This window comes from Aulostomus chinensis, chromosome 2 (genome assembly GCF_037954235.1).
Source record: "Aulostomus chinensis isolate RoL2024-O1b breed Wild chromosome 2, RoL_Achi_v1.0, whole genome shotgun sequence".
NCBI lineage: Eukaryota > Metazoa > Chordata > Actinopteri > Syngnathiformes > Aulostomidae > Aulostomus > Aulostomus chinensis.
This window is the reverse complement of record NC_141321.1, coordinates 33,046,427-33,071,053: the sequence shown is the minus strand read 5'-3', so window position 1 is coordinate 33,071,053 and position 24,627 is coordinate 33,046,427. Positions and strand designations below refer to the sequence as shown.

General features: G+C 44.8%; 1 protein-coding gene across 1 annotated transcript in view; it reads left to right on the top strand.

Annotated features, from left to right (window-relative positions):
- Nucleotides 1-24,627, top strand: part of LOC147269765 (neural-cadherin) — a 280,583-nt gene that overhangs the window by 52,329 nt on the left and 203,627 nt on the right. Inside the window, exons 2-4 of the mRNA XM_086190512.1 lie at nt 16,907-17,104; nt 18,253-18,478; nt 20,335-20,539. Of these exons, the coding sequence (XP_086046638.1) occupies nt 16,907-17,104; nt 18,253-18,478; nt 20,335-20,539 (629 nt within the window). The remainder of the gene's footprint in view (nt 1-16,906; nt 17,105-18,252; nt 18,479-20,334; nt 20,540-24,627) is intronic.

The following is a 24,627-nucleotide window of genomic DNA, read 5'->3' as shown; positions in this document are numbered from 1 at the left end:
CGAGGTAGCGCCGTCCAAGTCAATTTCTCCTTCTCAGATTGACTTCAAAGCAAAACTAATCCTCTCACGCCTGCTCGTTAATAATCCAGTTAATAATCCGTTTAGCCGCTTTCATGCTGTGCTGTTTGTTGGTATTATTGTGCTGTGGAAAAGGAAAGAGAGGAGTTGCGGCGTTCCACTTGAAGGAGCCCCCCCTCCACCACCACCCCAAGCCCCACCCACCCACCAGTTAAAGATGTAAGCTGTGTGTTTGGGGTGTGTGTTCACGTCACACACTCATGGGAACTGCTGCCGCACCTCACAAGTATGTATAAGTGTGTCTACCTTCTGTCAGTTCTTGTGTCGTTGACTCATGGAACATGTTGGTAAGATGTTCACTGTCCCACCCTGATGGGGGGTGAGGTGGTGGGGGGGTCATGAGGAGCCCGAGACAGTGAACACACTGACAGCTCCACCACGCTCAACGCTCACTCATCACATTCTCATTCATTCCTTTGTGCGCTCCGTCTGTTTATTTCTCTCCGAGGTGGAAGGAGGCCAGGGTGGAGGTTTGGACTGGAGGCCAGGTTTTCATCGAGTACGTTGGCTCCGTACCGTCGTTCCCAGTGAGCCTGAACAAGCGGGTTGCCAGATCCATCATGGTTTTATCTCTCATTATCTCAAAGACTCGCAGCCCCCCCGACCAGCCTTCTGCACTGCTGGAACAGAGTTCAGATGAGAGATGAAACAATTAACTCCCATTTTCTATAATCAGCAGGGAGGGCATGACAGCCAGAATAAAATGGAGGAGAAGATGGAAATAATATCTATTAATATCTAATTCTCCTCTAAGTGACCAAAAGAAGAGATATGAGCAGGATGGATGGACGGGTGTACGTTCAGAGGCCAGCAAAGAATGCTGGCTGTTTAATGAGAAGATACCACGCTGCTCAGTGGAGAGGGACTGCTGGACGTCTTTGGCTCAGCCATTTTGGTGACATTCACACCAGAAACAATCAACCCACTGCAGGAGTTAACAAACCGTTAGTGACATCGCAAGTGACCCGTGCCGTTCGTCCTTCCCCGGGCGACGCCTCATCCTCTCCTCTGGTTTCCACCGTGGTGGAACTTTGTTCGTAAGTCGTCTTGTTTAGTTGGAGGCGGGTTTAAGAGGCGAGACGTGGAGAAGCAACCTTGAAGTTGAACTGCGATTCTAACACGGATGTCAAGTTTACCACTTGAGGAATTGAAAAACTGAAGTTCCAACTTTTTCTTGAGTCACATCACATAAAAGGTACTTGATATGCAGGAGTGTCCTCAACATGTTTACCTGTGATTTTGTGTCCCCCAAATTAACAGAAATACCTTGTTATGAAGTGCGCCGGACGCCATCGTGGCGTGCGACTTGGTGTAGCGAGGCTCGGTGTTGAACTGGAGCAAGGAGAAGCTGTTCTGGTTTGAACAGCAGTTGAACTGCTTTCATCTCAGGTTCACGGTCGATTGAAGCTTATTGCCAACCCAGAATAGTTGTAATATATTTTTTGATTTTATTGTGTTGTCTGTCCCTGTAGCTTCCAGCCTCCGCAGCTCAGTGCCGCACCGGCGTCACGGAAACCGCCGTCTGCTGTGTGTATTTGTTTACTTCTTCACATTGAGGCTGACACTGAGAGATCATTCCGTGCTCAATCAGGAAAAAAGATCAAATATAAGTTCAGACCAGGGTTCCATTGTTGGATTCCCAACAAGCTCACCCGGTAAAACATCTGGGTCTTTCTTTTTTTTTCTATCGATCAGTAGAAGATCACGTCACGATTGCTGTTGCAGCTGATGCTCTTCCTGTATCACTGTTCGCGTAATTAGCTTGGAAACTGGGCCGTAATGCAGGTACATTTTACGAAGGTTAAATGGTGAATATTTTCCCCGTCAGATGACTTTTTGCTGCTGGGGGAGTGACGGGGGATGTGAAGCTGAGACCTGCGGCAGCTGCATTAGCGCAGCCTCCCTCCGAGCACTCGGCTCCCCCTCAGCAGCTGCTGCTGGATTTTTATTTTTTCTCTTTTAGAGAAAAAATTTTTAAAAAGCTGCATCGATTTTCATGTGAGGTTTTGCATCGAACGGTCAAGTAAAGTGTAAGAGAGGCAGGAGACGGACGGTTATAATCCCTGCTGAATCTCCGCGCACCTTAATGGGATTCAGCAAAGCAGGAGATGATAGGAGTTACCTCATCTGAACTGAACGTTAAAATCAAACACACACACACGATGACCCAGACTGGAACGTGCTAAGTTCATTAAAGGATCCCGGAATTAGCCAGGGACACATTGTCGTCCTATTGTGCGGTGAGATTTACGTCACCTGGGGAAACGAGACTAACGCCTTCCAAGTGGAGCAGGAGTGTGAAGGTGGTAAACAGCGGCAGGTAAAACAGTTGGTTGGGTGTCGTAGGTGAGTGGCGTCGACTCAGGAAGCCTCTTACCAATTACCGGCTTTTACAGGAAGTACCAGAGGAAATGTCCTCCACTCAATTCAATTTGAAGCTGTGTGGTGGGTGAATTCTCCTCTCAGCACCAGCCGTGTAGGAGGGCTTTTGTTCATTTCTCGATGCACCATGGAGTTCTGCACCCATCTGGAACGAAGCACAATCACGGCTGGATCTCAGATTCATACTTGATGCAGTCAGAGGATCTTCAATTAAAAAAAAAAGAGGCAAAAAGTAGAATTCATTTGATCATTCACTGTACTTTATTTACATTTAACAGCACATCATTGAAAGGAACTTGACCTGGCACGTTGAGGCGGTGATGAAAACGGCACTTGCTAACATCATTGTAGAACTAAAATTAAAAAAAAGAACACCAATCTGAAGAGTTCATGATATCAGTGAGCTGCCTTCTCTTAATCTGCGTTCGCAAAGGTCATTTTTACATTTGAGTAAATACCTGAAATGGTTAAAGCTGCTTGTTGGGCTGCTGCTGCGAGCTGTAAACACATCATGGCTGCATGAAGTGCCTCTCATCAATGTGTTTTTTATCAATCTTTCATGGAGCCTCCTGAGTGTTTCTTTTATCTGCTGGCTTCACAGCTTCACGCTGAAAGACAGATACAGTCTGAACAGCATCGTTAAAATCTGTTCTCAGATCGCTGGAGTGAAAATAAAGGGGCCTGAATTCTTTTTGAAACCGTCAAATCCTCCAGAAAGCGGCGCGTGCTGGGGCTTCTCCTGGACGCGCTCCTGCAGCTGAGGTGTGCCGCCGTCGCCATGTTGGAGTTCACCTGTAGTCACCGGCTGTTCAGCTGTCAAGCGATGGTACTTTTACTTTATTGCTGGTTAGATTCTTTGGATTGCCAAGCTTATTGATGTATTTATAGATTTCTTTTTGAGTTTTTTCTTTTCCCAAGTTCTGTTAAGCTTCCTGGTAATGGTGTTGGCAAACCCATTTCTCCAGGTGGGACTGACGCAGCGTTCTCTACCTGTGCTACACAAGCTGTTGCTGCTGAGCACAGGTTGCTGCTAAATTGCTCAAAGGCTTTGCGTGGCCTCGAGAGAGGAACGCACCAACGTATCACCTGACCACACCTGTTAGATTTTTTTCTTCTTCTTCTTCTTCTTCTTCTTCAGTGAACACACTCCTGGGCGCACGCACATTTGCTCATTCAATAATGTGGACACGGAGTGAAATAATGACAACGTATCAGTTCTGTAACTCCGAAATGTATGATGTATGTTTGATCAGCCAACAGGAGACGCAGACAAACGAACAAAAGGTTAAGATTAACCACAAAGTATTTTTAATCTACCACCACTCGGTGTCTGTATATTCCGTCTAAAATAAAGAACAAGGTCCCTTTTGCGAGTGTGTCACTATCAAAGTACAAGCCAGTTTGTGTGTACTTGGTGTTACTGTGAAGTATTTCAATTCTCAGCGGCCTCGCTGAAATAAGAAGTGAAACCATTGGCTGACCATTTGTATGATTTCCAATTAGTGGAGGAGCCAAAGCTTCCTCCTCGTCTCTCCCTCTCCCTCTCCTTGGTTTAATTAGCATTTCCATGTAGAGAAAGAAGTGAACAAGTCAGTCAGACGACAGCAGCTTTTCATTTAACCAGATTAGAGATGGAACAGTTACCAGTGAGGGCAAAATGGCCCTTTGTAATCCTCACACTGAACATTTAATTAACAGGCCTTCTTTTCCCTCCCATCCCTCTGTCTCTTTTCTTTTTTTTAGGGTTTTCCTCCTTTCTTTCCAATCCCTTTTATTTTTTTCTTCATTTTACGACATGTTTCCCTCTTTCAATCATGTTTGTGTATACATGTGGGTGCGTTTCGAGGACACGCTCCCAAAGGTCGAGTGTGTGTCAGGAATAATGACTTCGGCGGTGGATAGACTGGAGTGATTAGCGCTCTGAGGGGGCGGAGGAGGCTGCAGTGAGACGAGGACTTTCACATTACAGTTTCGCGACTGTCAGACACGATGTAGAGCAGGAGGGGCAGACGGCCACTGCGACGATGAGGTAGCCAAGAGTTAGAGAGATGCTGATTGGGTTTGTTGTAGGGGAGGAGAGGGAGGAGGAGGAGGGGGGATGGTTCTATTAGATGTCCCCCATCACACTGCAGGCTGCGTAAACACCTTCATGTCCTCCCTCTGGGATGCTCACACCTCCCGCTGCAAGAAAACGGAGGTAGGTGTGAACTCTTCACACTGAGGCAGAGCTTAAACATCCGCTCACAAAGGGTTGGAGTAATTCTTGTTGTGTTTTTGTTTGTTTTCAAAAGAGTGGGAGTCTCCTCTAGGGGTTCGTGCTGATCTATAGGTCACAGAGGTCGTGGAGACCAATTAGATGCTTGTCTGATAGATTTAGACACACTTATTTGATTTAAAATTCTTTGAAATGAAAGAATCCAAGAAAGTTGCAGACAGACTGAGTCCAAAGTATCATTTTAAAAATGAAATCTGATAAATCTTTGCGCACATCTGTGTTTTTAAGGCTGTAATATGTTGATATGTATCTCTTCATATGAAGAGATCAAGTTGGCATGCAGTAAAATAACCCCCGAGCTTAACCCTCCAGTTCATTCCTGTTCATTTCTGAAGTTTTGAACTCTTAATTTACCTGGACTTCAAGGACTTGAGCAGCTCTGCAACACTACGCAATGTACAGCGTCCAGAACTGCTGCTATGAGCGCGGCGTGGCTCAGAGGGAGAGCGGCCATCGCTGGTTCGATCCTCACCTCCATGTCCAAGTGTCCTTGAACAAGATTCGGAGTCCCTAATTACTCCTGATGGCCCTGCGATGGACTGGCGACCCGTCCAGGGTGAACCCAGTGTCAGCTGGGATAGGCTCCACCCCCCCATGACCCTCAACAGATAAACGGTTTAGAGAGTGAGTGAGTGGGTGGGTGGGATGCTGCTATCAGCCTGTTGTCTGTGGCGTGAAAGCCTTCAGGCGGGTGAGACTCTGGTATTCATCAGCCGAGGCTCGAGTGAAAGCAGTGATTCGTGGTCAGCTGACTTCTGCTACTTCCTGCCATCTTGGCCACCGTTCAACGCGTCTGTGTTCCAGCGACGCTCAAACATCGGTTAGTCGAGGGTGGCGAGAAAGAGGTGTAAAAATCACGACCACAGAAACACTGTCACTGTCCTCCACGGGAGTTCGTTCAACATCGTAATGTTGACTGTGCTGACTAGAAAAAAAAAAACCCTCGAGAGTCACAAAGCGAAGGGTCAGTCAGCCTCGGCGCATTTGGGGTCGTCACACCGGCGTGAGTTTGTGCTGTGGATGAAGCTTTGCTTTGATGTTGTTTACTGCGCTACCATGATTTGGGTCATCTTTGCAGCTGATTTTTAAAATGTTTTGTTCTCCCCACACAGCAAATGTGTGCGTGGTTCCGTCGATGTATCAGGTGACATGCGTGTGCGCATGTAGATGTTTGGTGTTTGTGAAACACCAACCAATGGCCGGCCACTTTTCATACCTCAGAGCTCAAAACTCTGTGAATGTAGGCATCCAAATCCCTCATAAGCAGGAGGCTGTATGCAATAACCCGATCGTGAGGATACACATGGACACGCACTGACAAATAGAAGTGGAACAGACTTGTTTGTTTCCTGTATTCACTCGGACATACTTGAGATGACTCATCTGCAGTACTGTTACACCTTTGAGGATTCATGTCTGTGGACATGTTGGTAAGAAGCCATCAGATTCACATTCGCCCAACACGAGCACACTTGTAGACACTTGTCTCCGGTTTACTGAAACAGATGTCCAAGGTTGCTATCGTGTGCCGTGTATCCTTGAGATGTTGAAGATTCGCTATGTGTTTATATATATATATATATATATATATATATTTTTTGTGCTGTTGGTTTCAAGATGAAAATTAAACACCAAATAATTCTGAGGTGAAACTGATCTACGACGTGCAGAAACGGTGCATACATCCTCAGTACGCTCAGACGCGTGGGCCCGCTGTGGGAGCCGCTCCCAGGTGGTCGGACTGAGGTGCTTTTTCGTGGTCCTCTGCGTCTGAGCGCTTGTGTGCCTGTAGAACACACAGCGGGTTGTCCGTCTAATCAAAGGGTAAAGCCATTCACACAAGCCCTGGACGGCCTTCACAATAGGGCTCATTTTATCCACAGCCGTGAACTCTCCCTCACCCCAACCACTTCTTCTTTTGTACTTAACCCTAAGAAGACCTTGATAATATAATTGGGGATGTCTTTGGACAGCATTGTAAGCCATTTTATGGTCACGTTGAGAGCTTTTACTCATTGCAAATGTGAAAGTTAGAACTTTTACCTTTTCCCCACTGCAAGCACACACCTGCATTCAGACCTGGGCAAGCCTGCTGTTAGAAGCCGATTGATCTCGTCCCCGTTGTGAGCCGACGAGCTGCTGCCCTTCGCCATGATGTTTCTACAGTCGATCATCCGACTGGCCCCTTCTTGTTCATGCGGTACCTCAGGAGCTCCTTCAGGGAGTTTCTTCAGTTTTGGCTCAAATGTCCTCTGAGACGCCAGGATGAACTGATTCTACGTATAAAATTAAATCTCATGCGTCACGTATGTGTGTGTTTATGTGCATTTTTATGTAAAATATGTTCTTTTCTTTTCTCTATTTTTATTCCATATTTTATGCTAGAAAAACAGAGCTGGGAGAAACGAAATTTCGTTCCCATGTACACCGGATGTGAAAGTGACAAAGTACCTCGTATCTTGAATTACAGTGCTTGACACACTTATAACTGGAATGCAGTATTTCTAACTTGCTCATTTGTCAAATGACCATTGTGGATGCATTCAACACCCTGATGAAGGTGTGACAGCAGAGTGCAGTATCTTGAACTTGTATGCAGTCTCTGTGAGCAGCAGTAAAAGCAGCACGGAGGACGGCGACGGTGTCTCTGTTTCCTCCAACCACGTGTTATCAGGTTTTTTTCTCGCCAATCAGACAGTTGCTTTTGTGTGGTCCGCCCACTTCTCCCACCCTCCTGCCCTACATGGTCCTTCTCAACAGTGGAGTGAGTGACTGTGTCACATATTGAGTGTGTGGGTTCACACTTGAGTTAGTTGAAAGTCTGCTGCATCTCTCCCAGATGCCAAAGGGTGCCAGGTGTGTGTGTGTGTGTGTGGGTGAGAAAGTGTTGCTACTTCACGAGCTATGAGCATCATTATTTGAGGATGAGGTCGCGTTGACAGTTGGCAGCAGCAGATGATCCCAGCAGCTTGACCTTAAGCGCAGAATCTGCCACAGACAGTAAACACAGCATCGTTCTCCTCCACAGATTCTATTTGAAACAGGAACAACAATATGCCAGGTGTCAGCTGAGGTAGATGAGGTACTGCAGGGAGAATACGACATTTACACAGGCGGAGCAAAGTTGTAAGTAGTGTATCTAGTGAATGTAGTGCACCTCTGATATGTGATGGTGGTGGAGATCATTATTTAGTCGTTTGCAGGGAGCTCACCCTGATTGTAGGTCAGAATGGCTGCTTCCATGTCTGATACTTCTTGTAGTTTTTGCTCTCTTCATTTCCATATTTAGCGACTGGGGAGCACACTGATGTAAACATGCATGAAGGAAAGCGGTGGGGTTTATTTCCGCCGTACATGCAGCAAACAAGCCAACGCTGGCAGATGAGGCGGATGACTTAAATATAACAGAATAACCAGCAACAGTGAAAGACTTGCTCCCTCTGTGTTAAATCAAGCAGCAAATCTACAGTTTAGAGTGCAAACTTGCCACCTCTTGGCACAGAGTGACAGTGGAAACTGACACAGGAGTGGATTTCCACTTCCATCCGGCTCCTGTGATGAAATACAAAATAAGACCCACGGGATTCCCAGTCAAATACGAGGCTCTAACCACTCAGTGATGACATAAGCACGGTCAGGTCTGCAGCAGAGTGAGAGCAGGGGACGGGTGGGGCAGTCATGCTTCAGCAGGGTACGAGACAACTGGGGCAAATATGAGTGTGCCTTGAATGTAGATGTCGCTTGGAGGGAATTTGAAGATAAAAGAGGGGAGTTCAGGTGGCTGCAGACAAAAAAACAACAACTTTCTGAGTATCTTATTGATGAAGGTGTCAGTGCTAACCCGAGCAGAAGCAACATACATGACAGACGCTTTACATCACGGACCCAAAGCTGTTCCTGGTCGGTAAACCAGTGCTTCTCAAGTGTGGCCCAGATGATGGACAACTGCACCGCTGAAAGCCAAAAGACCAGCTCTGATATGGTTGATGGAACACGTGAGCATTCTGGATCAGCCAGAACACCGGTGACATCCAGTCAGGATGCAATTATGAAAGAAACACGCAGCTTCACGTGTTGAGGGGAAACTCAAACAAGTCTGCTCGTCAAGAAAATCTGCACAAAGATGCATGGAACTTTCCTCATGAGCTTCAGCAGCCGGAGGTGTGGCTTGTGGCTTTTGGGGTTTGATCAAGCCGGCCTTTCTGTCATGACGAACCCAGGATCGATTAAAGATGCATTTCCTTTGTTATAACTTAGAAAAGATACAATCTTTCATGTACATCATAACAAAATCAGACTCAATCAACAGCAATCAGAACAAAATAAACTGATCAAATGCAGTGGAGGCGTCAGATTCTCAAACAAGCAATGTTTTACAACTGCTTTCGGATGAGCGTCTACATTTGGACAGATCTGTTACTCTGCTACATTTAACTTTGTTTCAAGTATTCAATTATTATTTTTTTTAAATGCTCATTTGGATTTAAAAGGATGGTCAAAGGTGGAACAACAGCACCACAAGCTGCGGCCACCATAATGACTCTTAAAATAAATACACTTTAAACAGGTCACACAAATCCTCATGAAGGGACTGCAGTAGTGTTGGGTTGTACTGCATTAGTATGCATACTAGCAAATGGCAGCTACATCGCAGTTGGAGTGTTCAAAAACACTCTGAGAGCCATGACATTAAAGAAATCATAAGAAGCAAACTAGGCCTATATATGTACTACAAAATAAAAAAAACAAAAAACAAAAAAACATTACTTCTACCCCACTGGATCCAGCCTACGGCGAAACAGCTGCTGCTCATCTGGGCCGTCCACACTGATGTCGGTGGAGTTCTAAGATCCCTCGTGCTGCCAGTTTGGTGTTACTTTAAGATGTTGTTTTATTTTGTATCAAAGAGATTCATGCCGCTGGAAAATCCTCTGTGCTTCACGTCGTATGTTCAAGAGCTAAATCGGTGCAGACCACTTCGTGTGCCTCATCTCGATGGTCAGTCAGACTAATTAGAATGTTGCAACTGGTGAATATTCCCCGAAAACTTGAAGTCTTGGACATTCACAGACACGAGTGGTTTAATTCGCTGGAGGAAGGTACAGTATGAGAATACTTCTCAGCTGCTGTTTGGGACTACTGAGGTGTGGTAACATCACTAGGTGGTACCTCAACTTTCTAAGATATACTGATATGTTTTCAAACGAGATATTGAATCAAGCGACATTGTCTTCCTCATTAAAACCGCAAAACGTCCTGTCTCTCTCCCCAGTGCCACCGTCCCTCTGCACACAAATGTCCTCTTCAGAGCTTTGAGTCTGGCATAGCACGTTTAGCTTTAGAGATGACTTAAGATTGGGGGGGTAGCAGCTCCTGCAGGGAACTCCAAAATTCCTTGTCTCTGGCCAGCGTGGAGGTATAGTCCCTCCACCAGGTCTTCTGTCCCCCCCTCGGCCTCCTCCCAACTGGACGTGCCTGGAAGACCTTCCTTGGGAGGCACCCAGGTGGCATCCGGACCAGTTGACCCAACCATCTCTAGTGGCTCCTTTTGACACAAAGAAGCAGCGGCTCTATTCTGAGTCCCTCACAGATGGTTGAACCTCTCCCTTTATCCCTAAAGGAGACGCCAGCCACCCTCCAGAAGAAACCCTCTTCTGTCATTTCTTTTCATGGTCTTGATCGTTCGTTTAGGATCCACATTTCACAAACGAAGAACGACCAGCACATCGAGACCTTTGCCTTATGGCTCAGCTCTCTGTTTGTCAGTAGTTTGGGATAAGTGAATCTCCAGCCCATCTCACGCTCCATTGTCCCCTCCCTCAAGAACTGGACCCCCAGGTACTTGCACCCCCTTACTTGTGGTGCGAGCTCATTCCCTACTCCTGCTCAGAACCATGGCCTCAGATTTAGAGGGGTTGATCCTCATGACTCGCTCCTTTATCTGGTGCAGTGCCTTTTGTTTGATTGGCCATGAGTTGCATAAAGTTACACAACCCTTTGACTAAGCTTGGACATTGATCTAAGTCATTCTGACTGTTATCGTCCGGGCTGTCAATCAGAATCTTGACATTTCGTCTGCCAGGATGTCTGAGATGATGGTCGGGGTGATACTGCAGACCGACACGATGATTCTGGATAGCTTTTTTAAAAAGACAGAAACGACTCTTAAGACAGCAGCTTCAAAAGCTCTGAGAGGACAACCGCTGAAACGCATGGTGTCGGTACATCGTGATCAAAGCAGTCAGAGACCAAAGATGACGGACAGAATTTGGTCGCTGCTCTGACTGAATTAATGAGATCAAAGTCACAGACCGGCCCAATCGCAAACCCACGCCTATCAACTCCTTCTACCCAGTCCCCCTCCGTTGGCGAGTTCTTGCGGCGGGTTCACCACAAAGTGCTGTCCCGAACCAAGTGACGCTGAGGGGGAGTGATGCGCGATGTGGTGACGGTAAAACGAGGGGGAAAAAAAGGACTCAGTCACTCGATGCGTTCTCCAACAGCTTTGTTTGATTACAGAGACTGTGCTGTTGTTTTGAGGCTGTTGCAGGGGCGAAGGAACAAGAAAGAGAAATGCAGCCAAACCTGCTTGATCAAGGATGATGACTTCTTCCTGTTTCCAGGGGGAAGCAGAAAGGAGGGCTTTCAAACCCGCCCCCTTGATACGGAGTGCCCTCCAGTGGTTGTCAGTGTGACTTGACGTGGCGTGACAAACGTGGTGAAGGGCAAAATGGATACAAAGCGGTTTGGGATTGGGTCTACATCTGTGGTTTCGTAATGTCACACAAGCTACAACCCAGCCCCTCAAACCACAGGCGTTGCACTTGTGTGGCAAACATTCGCGCTAAAAGATATCTGTGGTGTTTTTACTAAAGATATTCAAATATCGATGTCTGTGTAGGTTCTCATTCATCCAGGTCATCGTAGATCGAAGCGAAGTAAAATCTGGTCAACTGGACGTAAGTTTATCTTGAAGACGTTTCACCTCTCATCAGAGAGGCTTCTTCAGTTCTAGTGAAGAGTGTGGAAGCTCCAGCTTATAAACCTATGTGGGAGTGGTCAGTGCTATTGTGGTGGAAACGACCCTCCCGAGACTCACCTGGCCTCCCCAAACGACAGTCGTTGTGCGGTGTCAGGGAGTTTCAGGGGTGGTCGTTAGGGAGTTTCACCGACCACTCAGATGCTAATGGCCTGTGCTGGCATCAGCCGTTCCACATGGGTCTTTCAGCTGAGCTCTTTGGGGAAGCTTTGAAAGGACTTGGTTGTAGATAGGTGAAAGGAAATGTCGCAGTCCACCTCCTCTGTTCAAAGAGGAGAAGAGGAGATGAACAGAGGAGGTGGACTGCGACATAGCATCTGAGTGGTCGGTGAAACTCCCTAACGACCACCCCTGAAACTCCCTGACACCGCACAACGACTGTCGTTTGGTGAGGCCAGGTGAGTCTCGGGAGGGTCGTTTCCACCACAATAGCACTGACCACTCCCACATAGGTTTATAAGCTGGAGCTTCCACACTCTTCACTAGAACTGAAGAAGCCTCTCGGATGAGAGGTGAAACGTCTTCAAGATAAACTTACGTCCAGTTGACCAGATTTTACTTCGCTTCGATATATTCAAATATCCAATATCTGTTTACTATCATATCTTAGTTTTATTTTGTAGCCACTTCTGCTTTCCAAAAAAACTTGATGTTTCAAAAATGCCAAAAGTAGCCCAGAGGCAGTGAGGTAGGAGTTTATTTCGCTGAGAGGGAAGCTGGAATTTTTGGCAGGGTGGGGGAAAAAAAAATAATAATCAAACTCAGCATCCAGCGATTGGAGTTGTTTTCTTCTCTCAAGACTTGAGGGCTAAATCAGAGGTTAACTCAAGTGGTAGGAAACATGTTCAGCGCGCACAGTTATGAAGTCTACCCTGCTGAGTTCAAATCAGAGACGCTGAAGGTTATTTCACAATTATCATTGCCAAAGGAAGTAAATCAGGCAGGTAAACAAATGAGTTTGACTTCTGCACATTCAACTGAAATAGACATGAATCTCCATAAAAGTCAATTTATGAATAGAAATCTGCACCTCATAATCACTTAACTATAAACTCCTTTCAGCTTTACCGAGCTCGCTAATAGGTTCCACCTCTTTGTTCCGCTATCTGGCTGCAACTTTACTGGCGTGGTTCGGTCTTACAGCTGGCAGGACTGATGCAGTTAGATGCTGCTGTTTAGGTGCGATGTCAGGTGAGCACGTCTCTGTCGCCGCAGTGTTTCCTTCCAGCATCGGTTTGACAAAATACAAAATATATTTAATAGGTTTGAAATCCAACGCTGGAGATTGACATCAGATTAATGTTGGATTTAAACTTGATTTCCATTTTCATCCCAAATGTTTTGATCTGTGCTGGATTATCTGGGCCTTTGACAGCGAAAGAAAACTGCTGAATTAATTGCTTAGCTTTTTGTTGACTAGCGTCATTAGCATAATTGATATTAGATCTAATAAATGTTCCTGTCGTAGCAGCTGTGTTGGTTGTATTGTGAAATTCCATAGATTTGTTCCCCAGACCCTTAGCTTTTGAACAACACATGGCATGAATAACTAATTAAAGGTGTTTGTATTGTACATTGCCTGGCCTTGTAAAATACAGCCTGGTAACAATTTGGAAACCACTGCAGGTCACTGCCAGAAGTCAAATTTTGCCTAGTTTATTTGTCTAATTTTTCAGTAGCATCGAGTAAGATAAAGAGGCTTGTTTTTAAGACAATTTAATCTCTTGTTGTCTTCCATCGGCTAATAAATCTTACTTGTTAGAGACAAAACTTCCTCCACATTAAAAAAAAAAAGAAGAAGAAATCAGTCAAAACAAGCCTCTCTATACCAGTGAGATGAGGCTAAGGTGATTCAATGAAGTGCAATGAGATAATGTGGCGAGAAGTAAAAAAAAAAAAAAAAATACTCAGCAGGACGGAAGTTTCTGCAGTTTTGCAGGACTTTTATCAAACACTGGTTGCAGTTTGAAGGAATAAGAAAAATCAGCCAAAACGAATGCCGTTTCATGATGGCTGTGAGAGAAGACAGCGATGCTTGGACGGTGGACCGATGTGTTGGTGGGTAGTCAAGCAAAAGCCTTCTGTTTGTAATTGAGGGTCTCATGGTTTCTGGGGATTGTAACATATCATTAGATCCATTTGCGTGAGGGATGGCAGTGGCACCGTGCTGGATCTCCCGGTGGTCCTTCATTAGCTGCTAATCCACTGATGATCATTATTAGCAGGAGAGTGTCGACTTGGGCTGTGTGTGTGTGTGTGTGTGTGTGTGTGTGTGTGTGTGTGTGTGTCTGTAGGATTCATTCTGAATAGTTCTCTGTATATTAGCCCAGTGATTTATTATCTCGCTAATGCCATCCCTTTCCCCCCAAAGCTGCATTGTCCTTTTGCCAATTAATTCTGAATCTGTTACGAGCTGAGGGAGGGAGGGAGGGGATCATCAGCAAATACATCGGTTGAACCCCCTGAGTCAAGTACAGTGCTTTATATTTTAGAAGACTTGCCTGGTTAATTCCACGCTTCTGTCTTCGTTTGATGTCCGCTTATGTTTTCTTCCTCATTGCTTTGCTCCCTCTCTCCTCTAATGCCATTGATTTATGCAATTGCTTGTTCGTGCTTTGCTTTCTTCTCTCTCTTCCTTCTGTCCAATTCTTACACTTTTTGTTATACGGCTGTATCTATAACAACCGCGGGGTCCTTTTTCAGCCTCTGCATTTCATTCCTAATCCTATTCATGTGACACTCAAACCTTATTTTTCTCAGTTTGTCCATTACTTGATTGCAGGCTGTCACTGTGACAATACCTCCCACTACTTTCCATCTACCTTTCATCATGTATAATACAGGCAACGGCATTTTCTTATCCTACAATTTGTGTTTGCATTACAAGCTGAGAATATGAAATGTGATGGTGGAATTCCATTATTCTGACTGCATGTTCAGAAAGTGATCATGTTTTACAAATAAAACCTTTTAATGGCAAAAGCGGCGCCGTTCTGTTCAACAGGTACCGCAACTGAGAGCAATCCTCTTGTTTCAGCTCTGAAATTACTCCTTCTATTCCCCCGCTGTGACCAGCAGTGTGTGTGTGTGTTACCAGTGTGAAGATGATTGCAGTTTACCATGGGAGCTGCACTGATTATAATTACTAGTTGGTATGCATAGATGGCGTCCTCCTCAGTTTCTTCGGCATCCAATTTCTGTTGTCTGGAGTACACATGACGCATTAAGTCAAAGAACCAAGGCCAGCAGAGCACAGGTTGGTGGCTGAGGATCAATAGAGAATGAAAGCACAGGATGATTTTCAAATTGCTACTTGTTACCATGTCTATTCATTTATTATCTCCACCAGCAGGAAGACTAAAAAAAACAAATGTAGGATTTTTTTTTTTTTTTATAAATCTTGAGCCATGAAAGAGCCCATCACATTTTAGGTTTAGGATAATCCAATAAACATTGAAAATAACTGCATTTTTAGTTTTCGGTTTATCCGAGCAGAGACAGTTGTGGCCTGGAGGCGTTGCGTTTTTGGACGGTCCTCCCGTAATCCCCATTCTTATGATCTGATATCTCAGGAGCTCCTTGAGGGAATTTCTCAAAATCTGGTACAGATTTCCACTGGGATTTGAGGATGAACTCAAAGGTTTTGGCGGTCAGAGGTCACCGAGGCATTCATACCAAAATGCAGTGTTTCCTCTTTTTTTTTTTTATTGCTTTACGTCCATTTGTGCCATGCAAATGCAGAAATCTTCCAGCCCTTTGTAGGACTTATTTTCTACAAATTAAGTGATTCATCCTTTAATTTCACCTCTTTCACGAGCCACAACCACTGGTGAATTTGCCGCTGGCAGTCAAGAGTATAAATACAACATCTCAAATAATCTGTCTTCTTCTAAATTAAATTCACTTCCCTGGACATGTTGATGATGCTGTAATCACCATGTTTTCTCATCAATACTTTGTGATTTGACTTTACAATGATCCATAATCATCCACTCATTTGAAGCTGCTTATCCAATAAAGCAGCTCTGACTTCCCACTCTCCGGTAGCACACAGGAGCTCCTCCTGGGAGACTCCGAGGCATTCCCAGGACAGATGAGGTGTATAATCCCCACAGTGTGTTTTGGCTCTACTGCAGGGCCTCCTGCTAGTCGGATGTGCCCACAACACCTCCAATGGGGGCCCCCGGGGCGCATCTTAATCAAAGACCAACACCAGCTCAGCCGACTCCTCATGAAGGAGCAGCAGCAGCAGCAGCTCTAGTTGGAGCACCCACAGGAGGTCTGAGCTTCTCTGTGTCCTGGGTGGAAACTTGAATCCATAATCTAAGTTTTTCTCTAATAATCTTGAGTTGAATAAATGGAGTGCATTTATCCTTTCTGCCTCCTGAACCACAGCCACCCACAGTAATGCCATATCGGAAATGAAAATCCTTTCTAGAGGTTAAATAGGTTAGACTTGGCATTGTGCTTGACTGTCAACGCTTTCCTCTTTTTAAGTTTTAGTTAGTTCATCTTTTCATTTGGGTTACCAGCTCATTAACCTCAGTGACTTCTAGATTCCAGGAGCCAGGTAACGTTAGCCAAGTTGGCTAAAATAGCGTTAGCTGTTTGTGCTTCTTGGCGAACTGATATATTATAAGTCATGTCAGGAGAAAAATCGATCCTTCCAGGTTGCTGTTGCCTCACAACAAAACCCAGCGGCTTCATGACTTCGATTTGAAGGCTACATCAGATATTACAGTCTCACTAGATATCCACTATTTACTGATTTATTTTTGAGGTTTAATTTGAAAGGGGAGGATACAGTGTACATAAACATGCCGGAAAGAGCCATTTGATGCTAGTATCATAGTGTTTACAGTGTGTAATAATTGCAGCCACATAAAATCTTTTCTTGAGAAAATTGTTGCAACAAAAATACTACTCCACCATGGGTACTCGTAGTTGTTTAGTAGTAGATGTTTGTGTCTCGATATTTTCCCTGGAAATGCTGATGACTTTGGCTGCTTGTGTCCCACCTGTGTCTACCCAAGACTGCTAACGATCGCTAGCTGTATTACTGCATCTGCCTTAATTTGTTCTGCTCGTCCCCTTGATAAACCGCCACTCCTCTTCCTTTCCTTCTTCCTCAGGTCAAGACTGGTACCTGGTCAGAGTGGAATTGACTGTGACTGACGTCAACGACAATGTTCCAGAGTGGAGCATGGTTCCTGCTCCCTACCTTGCTGTGGTTTCACCTGACGCCCCCGCAGGCTCCCTGGTCTACAAGCTTATCGCTCAGGACGGGGATGACGGCATCAACGGGGAAGTGGAGTACTTCCTGTCGGATGGTAGGTCACAACAGTGTTTAAAGCTTTTAACAGTTAATATGAAGCGAATGGGAATTTTCTTTTTTGTAATCTTACTTCTCAACCGTCAGGGTCGTGTCTCTTCATTGCTGCCTTGTAAAGATCCTTGATTGGTTTGAAAATCAAATGCCAGCATGAGGCACACAAAGCTCTCATCTCAGCCAATATTATGATGCCGATTCGTTCATGCGACTGTACATCTGCTAAACTAATTATTAATTGCGTGTAATTCTGAGTGGAGTTAAGATTAGAAAAAAAAAAAAAAAGAGTCACAAAACAATTAGTGTATTTGGAGGGAAAATACGTACATCGGTCAATGTTTTATGAGGCTGTTTTTCGTGATGTAGAGTTAAATCTCTCTTTCTTTAAATTTTACTCTCCTCTGAGCCGATGCATATTTCACGCACACACAGTTCTTTTTCACTGTAGCATAATTCATTTCTCCATTCCACAGAATAATTGCTTTTCCTATTGACTGCCATGCAATTATTTCTTCAAGTCATTTTGGAATCCGTTAAAGCTCGACCTTAAAGATACAGTCTTCCAATTTTCCCCTGTAAAAATAATGAAAATTGAATTGACAATAAGACGTTATTTGAAAATGTTACTGTAGAATAATCTGCTCAATCTTCTCCATTGATGTCAAATTCTTTAAAAGCACCCGCGATGGTGCTTTGGTGAGACAACCATGAGGTTATTGTGTGATCGGAGGCTTCCCGTTAAGGCTGATTCACAACAAGTCAAAAGCCCTTTGACTGCGGCGTCTATAGTGTTGAATGTCATGCACGAGGAGGAACATTGAAATCCCTGAACTGTCTCTGCTCTCAGCGTCTCCCACCGTAGGACTGGCAGGCGTTATTGATCACTTTATACGTTTGCTCTCTGTTTGTATTTCTGACATCTCTCAAAGGCAACATTCAAAATGACTTTGTAAAATGGGTTTTTTGCTTGTCCCACAATTGAATCTTGCTTCTTGGAGGCATATTTTTTGGGAGTTTTTAGGAAATACACCTGTTATTTCAGTTTATATCAATCTTAGTTTTTAGTTGTTTTTTTTTTTAAGGAAAGATTATTTAATATAACTGTTATACCGTCCAACTCAGCAAATCTTTTTTTTTTTCTCTCTCCAGGTGGCGATGGTCGTTTTGAGGTGGATAGGAAGAACGGCCAGGTACGAACCACAGGTCTTCCTCTGCAGCGTGACCGGGAGTACCTGCTGACTGTGGTGGCTGCCGATCGTCTGGGCAGCCGCAGCGTCCCCGCCGTCGTCTCTGTGGTGGCCGGCGCCCGCCCACCACAGTTCACCAACGCTTCCTTCACCATCGCCATCCCAGAGAACACCCCTGAAGGGCAACCGTGAGTTCATACGCTGAGCAAATTTCACAGAAGTGAAAAATATGACAAGCTGGATTTTTTGAGTTTTAGTGGCATGTTTTCTTGCTTCTGCAGTTCAGTAGTGGTCTGGAATTTGCTCTCCCTGCCTCAGGGTTCCTCAGTCTCCGCTGTATTGAGAGTTTTATCACTGAAGGCTGTAATTTTCACATCCCTTCATCACATTCGAAGAAAGACCATTTTCCTTAAAAAAAAAAAAAAGGAGAGAGAGAGAGAGAAAATGTTTTAAACATCTAATTATGTCTGCCAAGGAGGTCATGCGTCTGGTGCCATTTCTCTCTCTCTAAGCAGAATCTTGGCAAAAGTTATTGAACTGATTTACAGAAACTTGGTGGGAGGATGAAGTCTGACCAAGGACGAGCCCATTTGGGTTTATCAGAATAAAGGGGTGGATCCACTTCTACCAGGAAGGTTATATGATCGGTGCTGTTTTCCTGCCAGAGGAAAAGTTTCAATCTGGAGGAGTATGGCGTGGAGCAAAGAAGAACCCATTACTTTTTGGGAATTTGTTCAACATCAAATTCCTTTCAAAATCAAAGTTTCCTTTTCTTAACATTGGGCTTGATTGAGGTCTTTCGTCTCCTAGCTTCTGGATTATGTCCTGCTGTCCAAAAATGCCCATTTACAAGCTCTAGAAGGCCTCTTCTGGTTCAGTGCACGTCATCTTTATCCCAGCAGGATGCTCGGTAATCCACAAACACTGGAATTTGAGCTAATAACAAATGAGCTGCAGCCCCTCTGGATGAACTTCTAGGAAGGTAGGGGTGCCATTAATGGTGGCCCACGGCAAGCTGCATGTATGTGGCTTGCCGTTCCTGCATTCCTGAGTCTCAAAGGAGTGATGCGGAGATGAAAAGGTATTTCATTTTACTCTGGCATAGCGAGAGTCTCCATGTTTCACTTGTGCGCTGATAGATCTCTTTGTTTTATAGGCATGACGTGTTTCACCTTGGACATGTATTATATGCAGCACAAGTATTGATATCTATATAAGTATTGATTCACATACACACAGTGCTTTGGATGAGAAGAACTGGGAATGCAGTGAGTCCGTGATGGATATAATCATCTCTGCACGCCTGTACACCCCAATAAATCAGTCTTCAGATGTGTGATGTGTGTTCAGACATGCCGCTTCCACAGATATACAGGCCTGTGTACATTAACACACACACACACACACACACTCAAAGAGCCTGAGGTCTGACAGACGGGGTAAAAATGATGACTAGTGTCCTTGGTTCGGTCTCATTATCTTCCTCCAGCTCTTTAACTTTGACTGGCACATTTGGCAAACCAGTAAAGTGGATTTTCCAGTCTGTTGTTTACGCTGATTTCATCAGGGAAATTGTGTAAGTGCCAGATAGCACATCTAGTAAATAACAAGCAACAACTCATATCAGAATGTTATGGCCGTATGCTGCCACATCAACCCCCCTCCCCCTTGGGGAGCTCGCACTTGTACAGGAATGTACTTGATTCTGTATTGCTGTCTCCATATGACTTTGCTCTTAAATGCTTGGCTCTTCTTTTTTCTTATCTGCATCTTTTTTCCTACCTGATGTTATTTTAAGATGTCTGCGGAAGCCCTGAGAGGCGGGTGAGGGGAAAAAGAAATATCTGGCGATCGCTAGAACACTGCAGGTTATGAGATGTTGGGTGTCTAAGGTGGAATTGGAGTATCTTCCATGCAGAATTTAACTCATAAACTCTTTGAATGTTTGTAGGAAATCAGTTTTTCTATCCAGATATGTTGTATCGTGCCCTCGTCCTGCTCTCACATTCAACCGCTGTTTTCCATTTTCTTTTCTTCTCTCCAGGTTCCTGGTCACACCTGCTGTGTCTTTCCAGAAGAAGCTGATCAACTACAGCCTGCTCATCAATCCCAGCAGTCTCTTCTCCATCTCTGCCAAGGCTGGTGAGATCAGCCTGACCCGTCCTATTGACTATGAGACCGACCAGCATCGCTACTTGCTCCTGGTGCGAGCCAGCGAGGGCCAGGACAGCATGAGCAGTGCAGCAGAGGTTAGTGAAACACAACCTTTTCCGTCAAACACTGGGGTGTATTAACTGAGTGACACCAGAAGTCGTTATGTCTCTCTGAGTTTCCATTTATCGAGTGAATTTTAAGGAAAACTTTGAAAATGGTACGTAAAAGGAAACGTGAATTCGGGGTGTTTCATGAAGTGGGAGTGAATAAACTAGAGTTTCAATGTGTATTTTCGTCATATTTTGCGGTGTATAGGCAATTCATGTTTCCCATGGCTGTAGCAGAGTAGAAGAAGAGGTCGCCTACAGCGGTCTACGAGCAAAAAAAGGAGAGAGGTGTTGAGGACCTACTTTCAGTTGAGCAAGTTGTTTTTGTTCATTCACCCTTGTACCTGTTAGCATTAGCATGCTAGCACACCCAGCACCTCCAAACAACTGCCTCAAGCAATCGCATCATCCCGAAATTCAACACCAGCTCGATTTTAGTTGTTAGAACCAGATCTGAGTGTTGAACGCTGGACTTGCCCTCCGTATTCTGACTTGACCTGATACAACAGGATGTCAGTGAGGTCACGGGACTGTTGGGTGATAGCGTAATTCGCCCTTAATGGCTTCTATCTACAACTCACGCTGTGGACGTGGGCAATTGCTTCACGTGAAAGGCTTTAGCTATGCTGCCCAGTCACGTCTTTATGTGGAGTTTGTATGTTGAATGTCCACTCAGTCTCATTTGGTGTGTTCGTGGCTTCGGTCCTCGTAGGCTGTTTCATTGCTATAAGCAGTGAAGGTGATTGTGTTCCATCTCGGACGCAGCGGATAAGCACACATGCTCAGTCAGACTCTGAAAATTAGCGCTGAACATGCGAGTCAACTGTGGAAATGGAGCCGCCGTATTTGACTTCATCGGTTCATATTTGCCATCTGGGTCGTTGCAGTTGTGAATGCTGCAGTCAGAATGCTTCCAGGGCCTGATAGGTTGCTTTGCTTCTGCAAAGCTTTTTGAAGTCTATAAATGCAAACATTGGTCTGTTGAAGCTAAATAAACTTGTCTGGAAACTGTAGCGATTTCCCCCGACTTCCTGGTGTTGTCAGGAAGTGAGAAAGCGCAGCGACTGACTGCTGCAGGCACCGATGCATCTGGTCTCGTTTTCATAATCACTCTGGCCTGCGGCTAAAACCTGTTCTGTTGAACTGATCTGTCTTCAGTATCTCCAATCAGAGCCTCTTTGGACTACATGACACAAACAGTTGCAGGGATGAGAAGAGAATCACTAGATTCCACAGAAAATGGAGAAAGACATTTCTAAAAAGTGGAATTAGCTGAGTGATGGTTGGCGCCCTCATCTGCCCACACAGCTGGCCTTTGTGCCGAGCCTCCTCAGCCTCCCGCCTGCTCTCTGGAGCCGGGGCGAGCTCTTCGAACTTGCACACCTACAGTTCCGTCAGTGCTGTCGAGCCAGCACCTTCTTCTTGATTCCACACAGCAACCCCTGCCCCCACAGCCGCCTCTGTGTCTCACTGCCAAACAGAACTGCGCTGAACATTCACACTCATGTTGGACTTAATTTTAAAGGAAATTTGGAAAGATTTGCATTACAGATTCGTGAAAGTATCTCAAAGGATGCACTTGACAGGAATTCAAGCACTTTGAGTTCTTTCTCAAACAGTTTTGCATGAAATTTGTTGAAGTGATAGTAATGAATAAATGGATTTCATGCGTGTTAAGTGAAGCTGCACTGGTTGCTGTGCAGGCTGGCCTTATTGACAGGTGGACTGGGCCTTCAAGGAGCTTGAATGCAGCCTCACTCTCTTTTTCCTCCCAAAGAGAATTACATTCGGAGACATTATCTCAAAAATTGAGAGTATAATGGAAGGCTGAATGGTTCCAGCAAATTTCAAGTGTTTTATTGACATAGCGTGTCATCATGACAAGGCAGGAAGGATGTAATGTGTAAATATCCACACCATGTGTATGAGTTGTAGTGTTGAGCTGGGCAATAATTGTGTTTGGTTACAAAGGTACTTTATACTTTATTTAATCAGATTAAGAATGGTGTGTTCAAATATAATCTGGAATATGAAAAAGGTAAATGGTATCACAATGGAATAATGAAAATGATAGCACAAAAATTATTCATACGATCAACAATATTGCTGTTGCACCAGCGTTCCATTGTCAAATCATTGACCTGGACTACATATCATGAAAGTGCCTTAAAAAGAAAAACAGAGCCTCATCAAGGTGTGTTCACACCAAACGTGACGATCATTTTCACGCCGCTTCGTTTGTGGCACTTTGACCCCTGGATCATTTGTTTTTATTTGCGTCATTCACGCAAACTTTTTCCTCCGTGAGAATTTGTTTCCACCATTTCTTTCCATCGTCAACCATGGCTGACGTTACCGCCGTTGCTGGCCAAGTCCCAGATACGGCGGAAAACCAAACGCCGCTGTATCAGGATCCATGGCACAACCCGGCGGCGCACACAGCCGGGTGGATTTCACCGCCTTCTCCAGGAACTGCGCCTGGACGACGGCTGTCTCCAGCAGGACCTCAGGCTGACGAGGGCCCAGTTAGATGGCCTGGTGGAGAGGATCGATGCCAGGATATCACGGATGGACACCAACTGCAGGCATCAGGACCGTTGACCGCCAGGGGAATCTCAACGCCGATAGGCTCTCTCGACACAACATCACACAAATTTGTTGCGCAAGTTGATCGCGAATACGTGAAATTCACGCCATTCGTGTTGCGTTAGTCGCGTCATTTGCACTGCCCGGCGAATCTGCAGGTGAATTTGTGTCTGTTAGCCTCTCTACATAGACTTTACATGAAATCTTCACGCATGAAACATTTTCGTCGCGTTTGTTGTGAACACACCTTAAAAAGTGATATTTCTGCCACTGCACTTCAGTATCATTTGACTGTACCGTTGTGTACTGTTCCTCCTCATGTTGTACTGTTATTATACTCGTACACTTGATCGTTTTGAAATATCCTGTCAAAGACTTACATCTTCCAGAATCATGACAACACTAGTAAGCGGAAACATTCCCATTCAAGTCCATCGGGTGAAGCCACGTGGAGGTGTGACTGGCGTGAAAAATAGTTTACCCCCAGATGAAGGTCTGATGAGATTTAGGCACAACTCGGTCAGAGTTGGAGTTACTACTTCCTTTCGGTGAACAAGGTCAGCTGACTTTGGTTGTTATGGTTACAAGGAGGTTAGGTGATGGGAAGGAAAGACGATTGACAGTTGGTGGACACTGTTGGAAAGGTGCGATTTCCAGTAGGAAAAGTTGAAGGTCTGGTGTTGTGTCGACCGCCACCTACAGATACATCATCTGGTTTCTCCCTTGGCTCTGGACGTGATTATTAGATGGTAAATATGTCTCTTGAATAAAAAATATAGCTCATTTTGATGCTTCTTCATTTACAGCTACCTTTGTGTTGGTCTACATTTACAGATCTCTTAGTAACAGCCTGCGATGACACTTAATATAGAAAAAAGAAGAAAAAAAAAAGAAGGTCCAAGTACTTGTGTTGGCATCCTGTTTCTACTGAGACTGGAGAAGTGGCTTTGTATGCTCCAGAAAAGCTTTTACAGTGTATTTACAAGCTTTTACAAGCTTTTACAAGCTTTTACAAGCTGCAAAAGCATGTAAAATCAGAGGAGCTAATCCTCTTTTAATCAACTGAAATTGATTTTGACTGATTTAGAGCAACATGCGTGAGCTGCCTTTGATGCTGGGCCTGTTTCACTGTTACTTAATCTGCTGTTCCATACTGTAACGTTCATGTGACTGTAGTGCACTTACATGCGCTGCTGTCAGGGCTTTCGTTGCCAAGGAGAGTTTGCACTCCGTGAACTTCGCTGTTTCAATAAAGGTTAGAAACCAGTGCTCCTGATGACAGCTGATAACCACCATTTAAGAGGCTGATAGCATCTGAAGTGGCTGATAATGGAAGGTTTTGATAACAGTATTACAGAAAACTGATGTCTGAAGCATCTCAGGATGAGAACATGATCAGTCGGATGAGGCAGAAGCAGAACTTGTATGACTTGTACGGAAAATGAAGGTCAAAGTCATAACAGAAAACAGCAACTTTTGGGTTTGTGGCG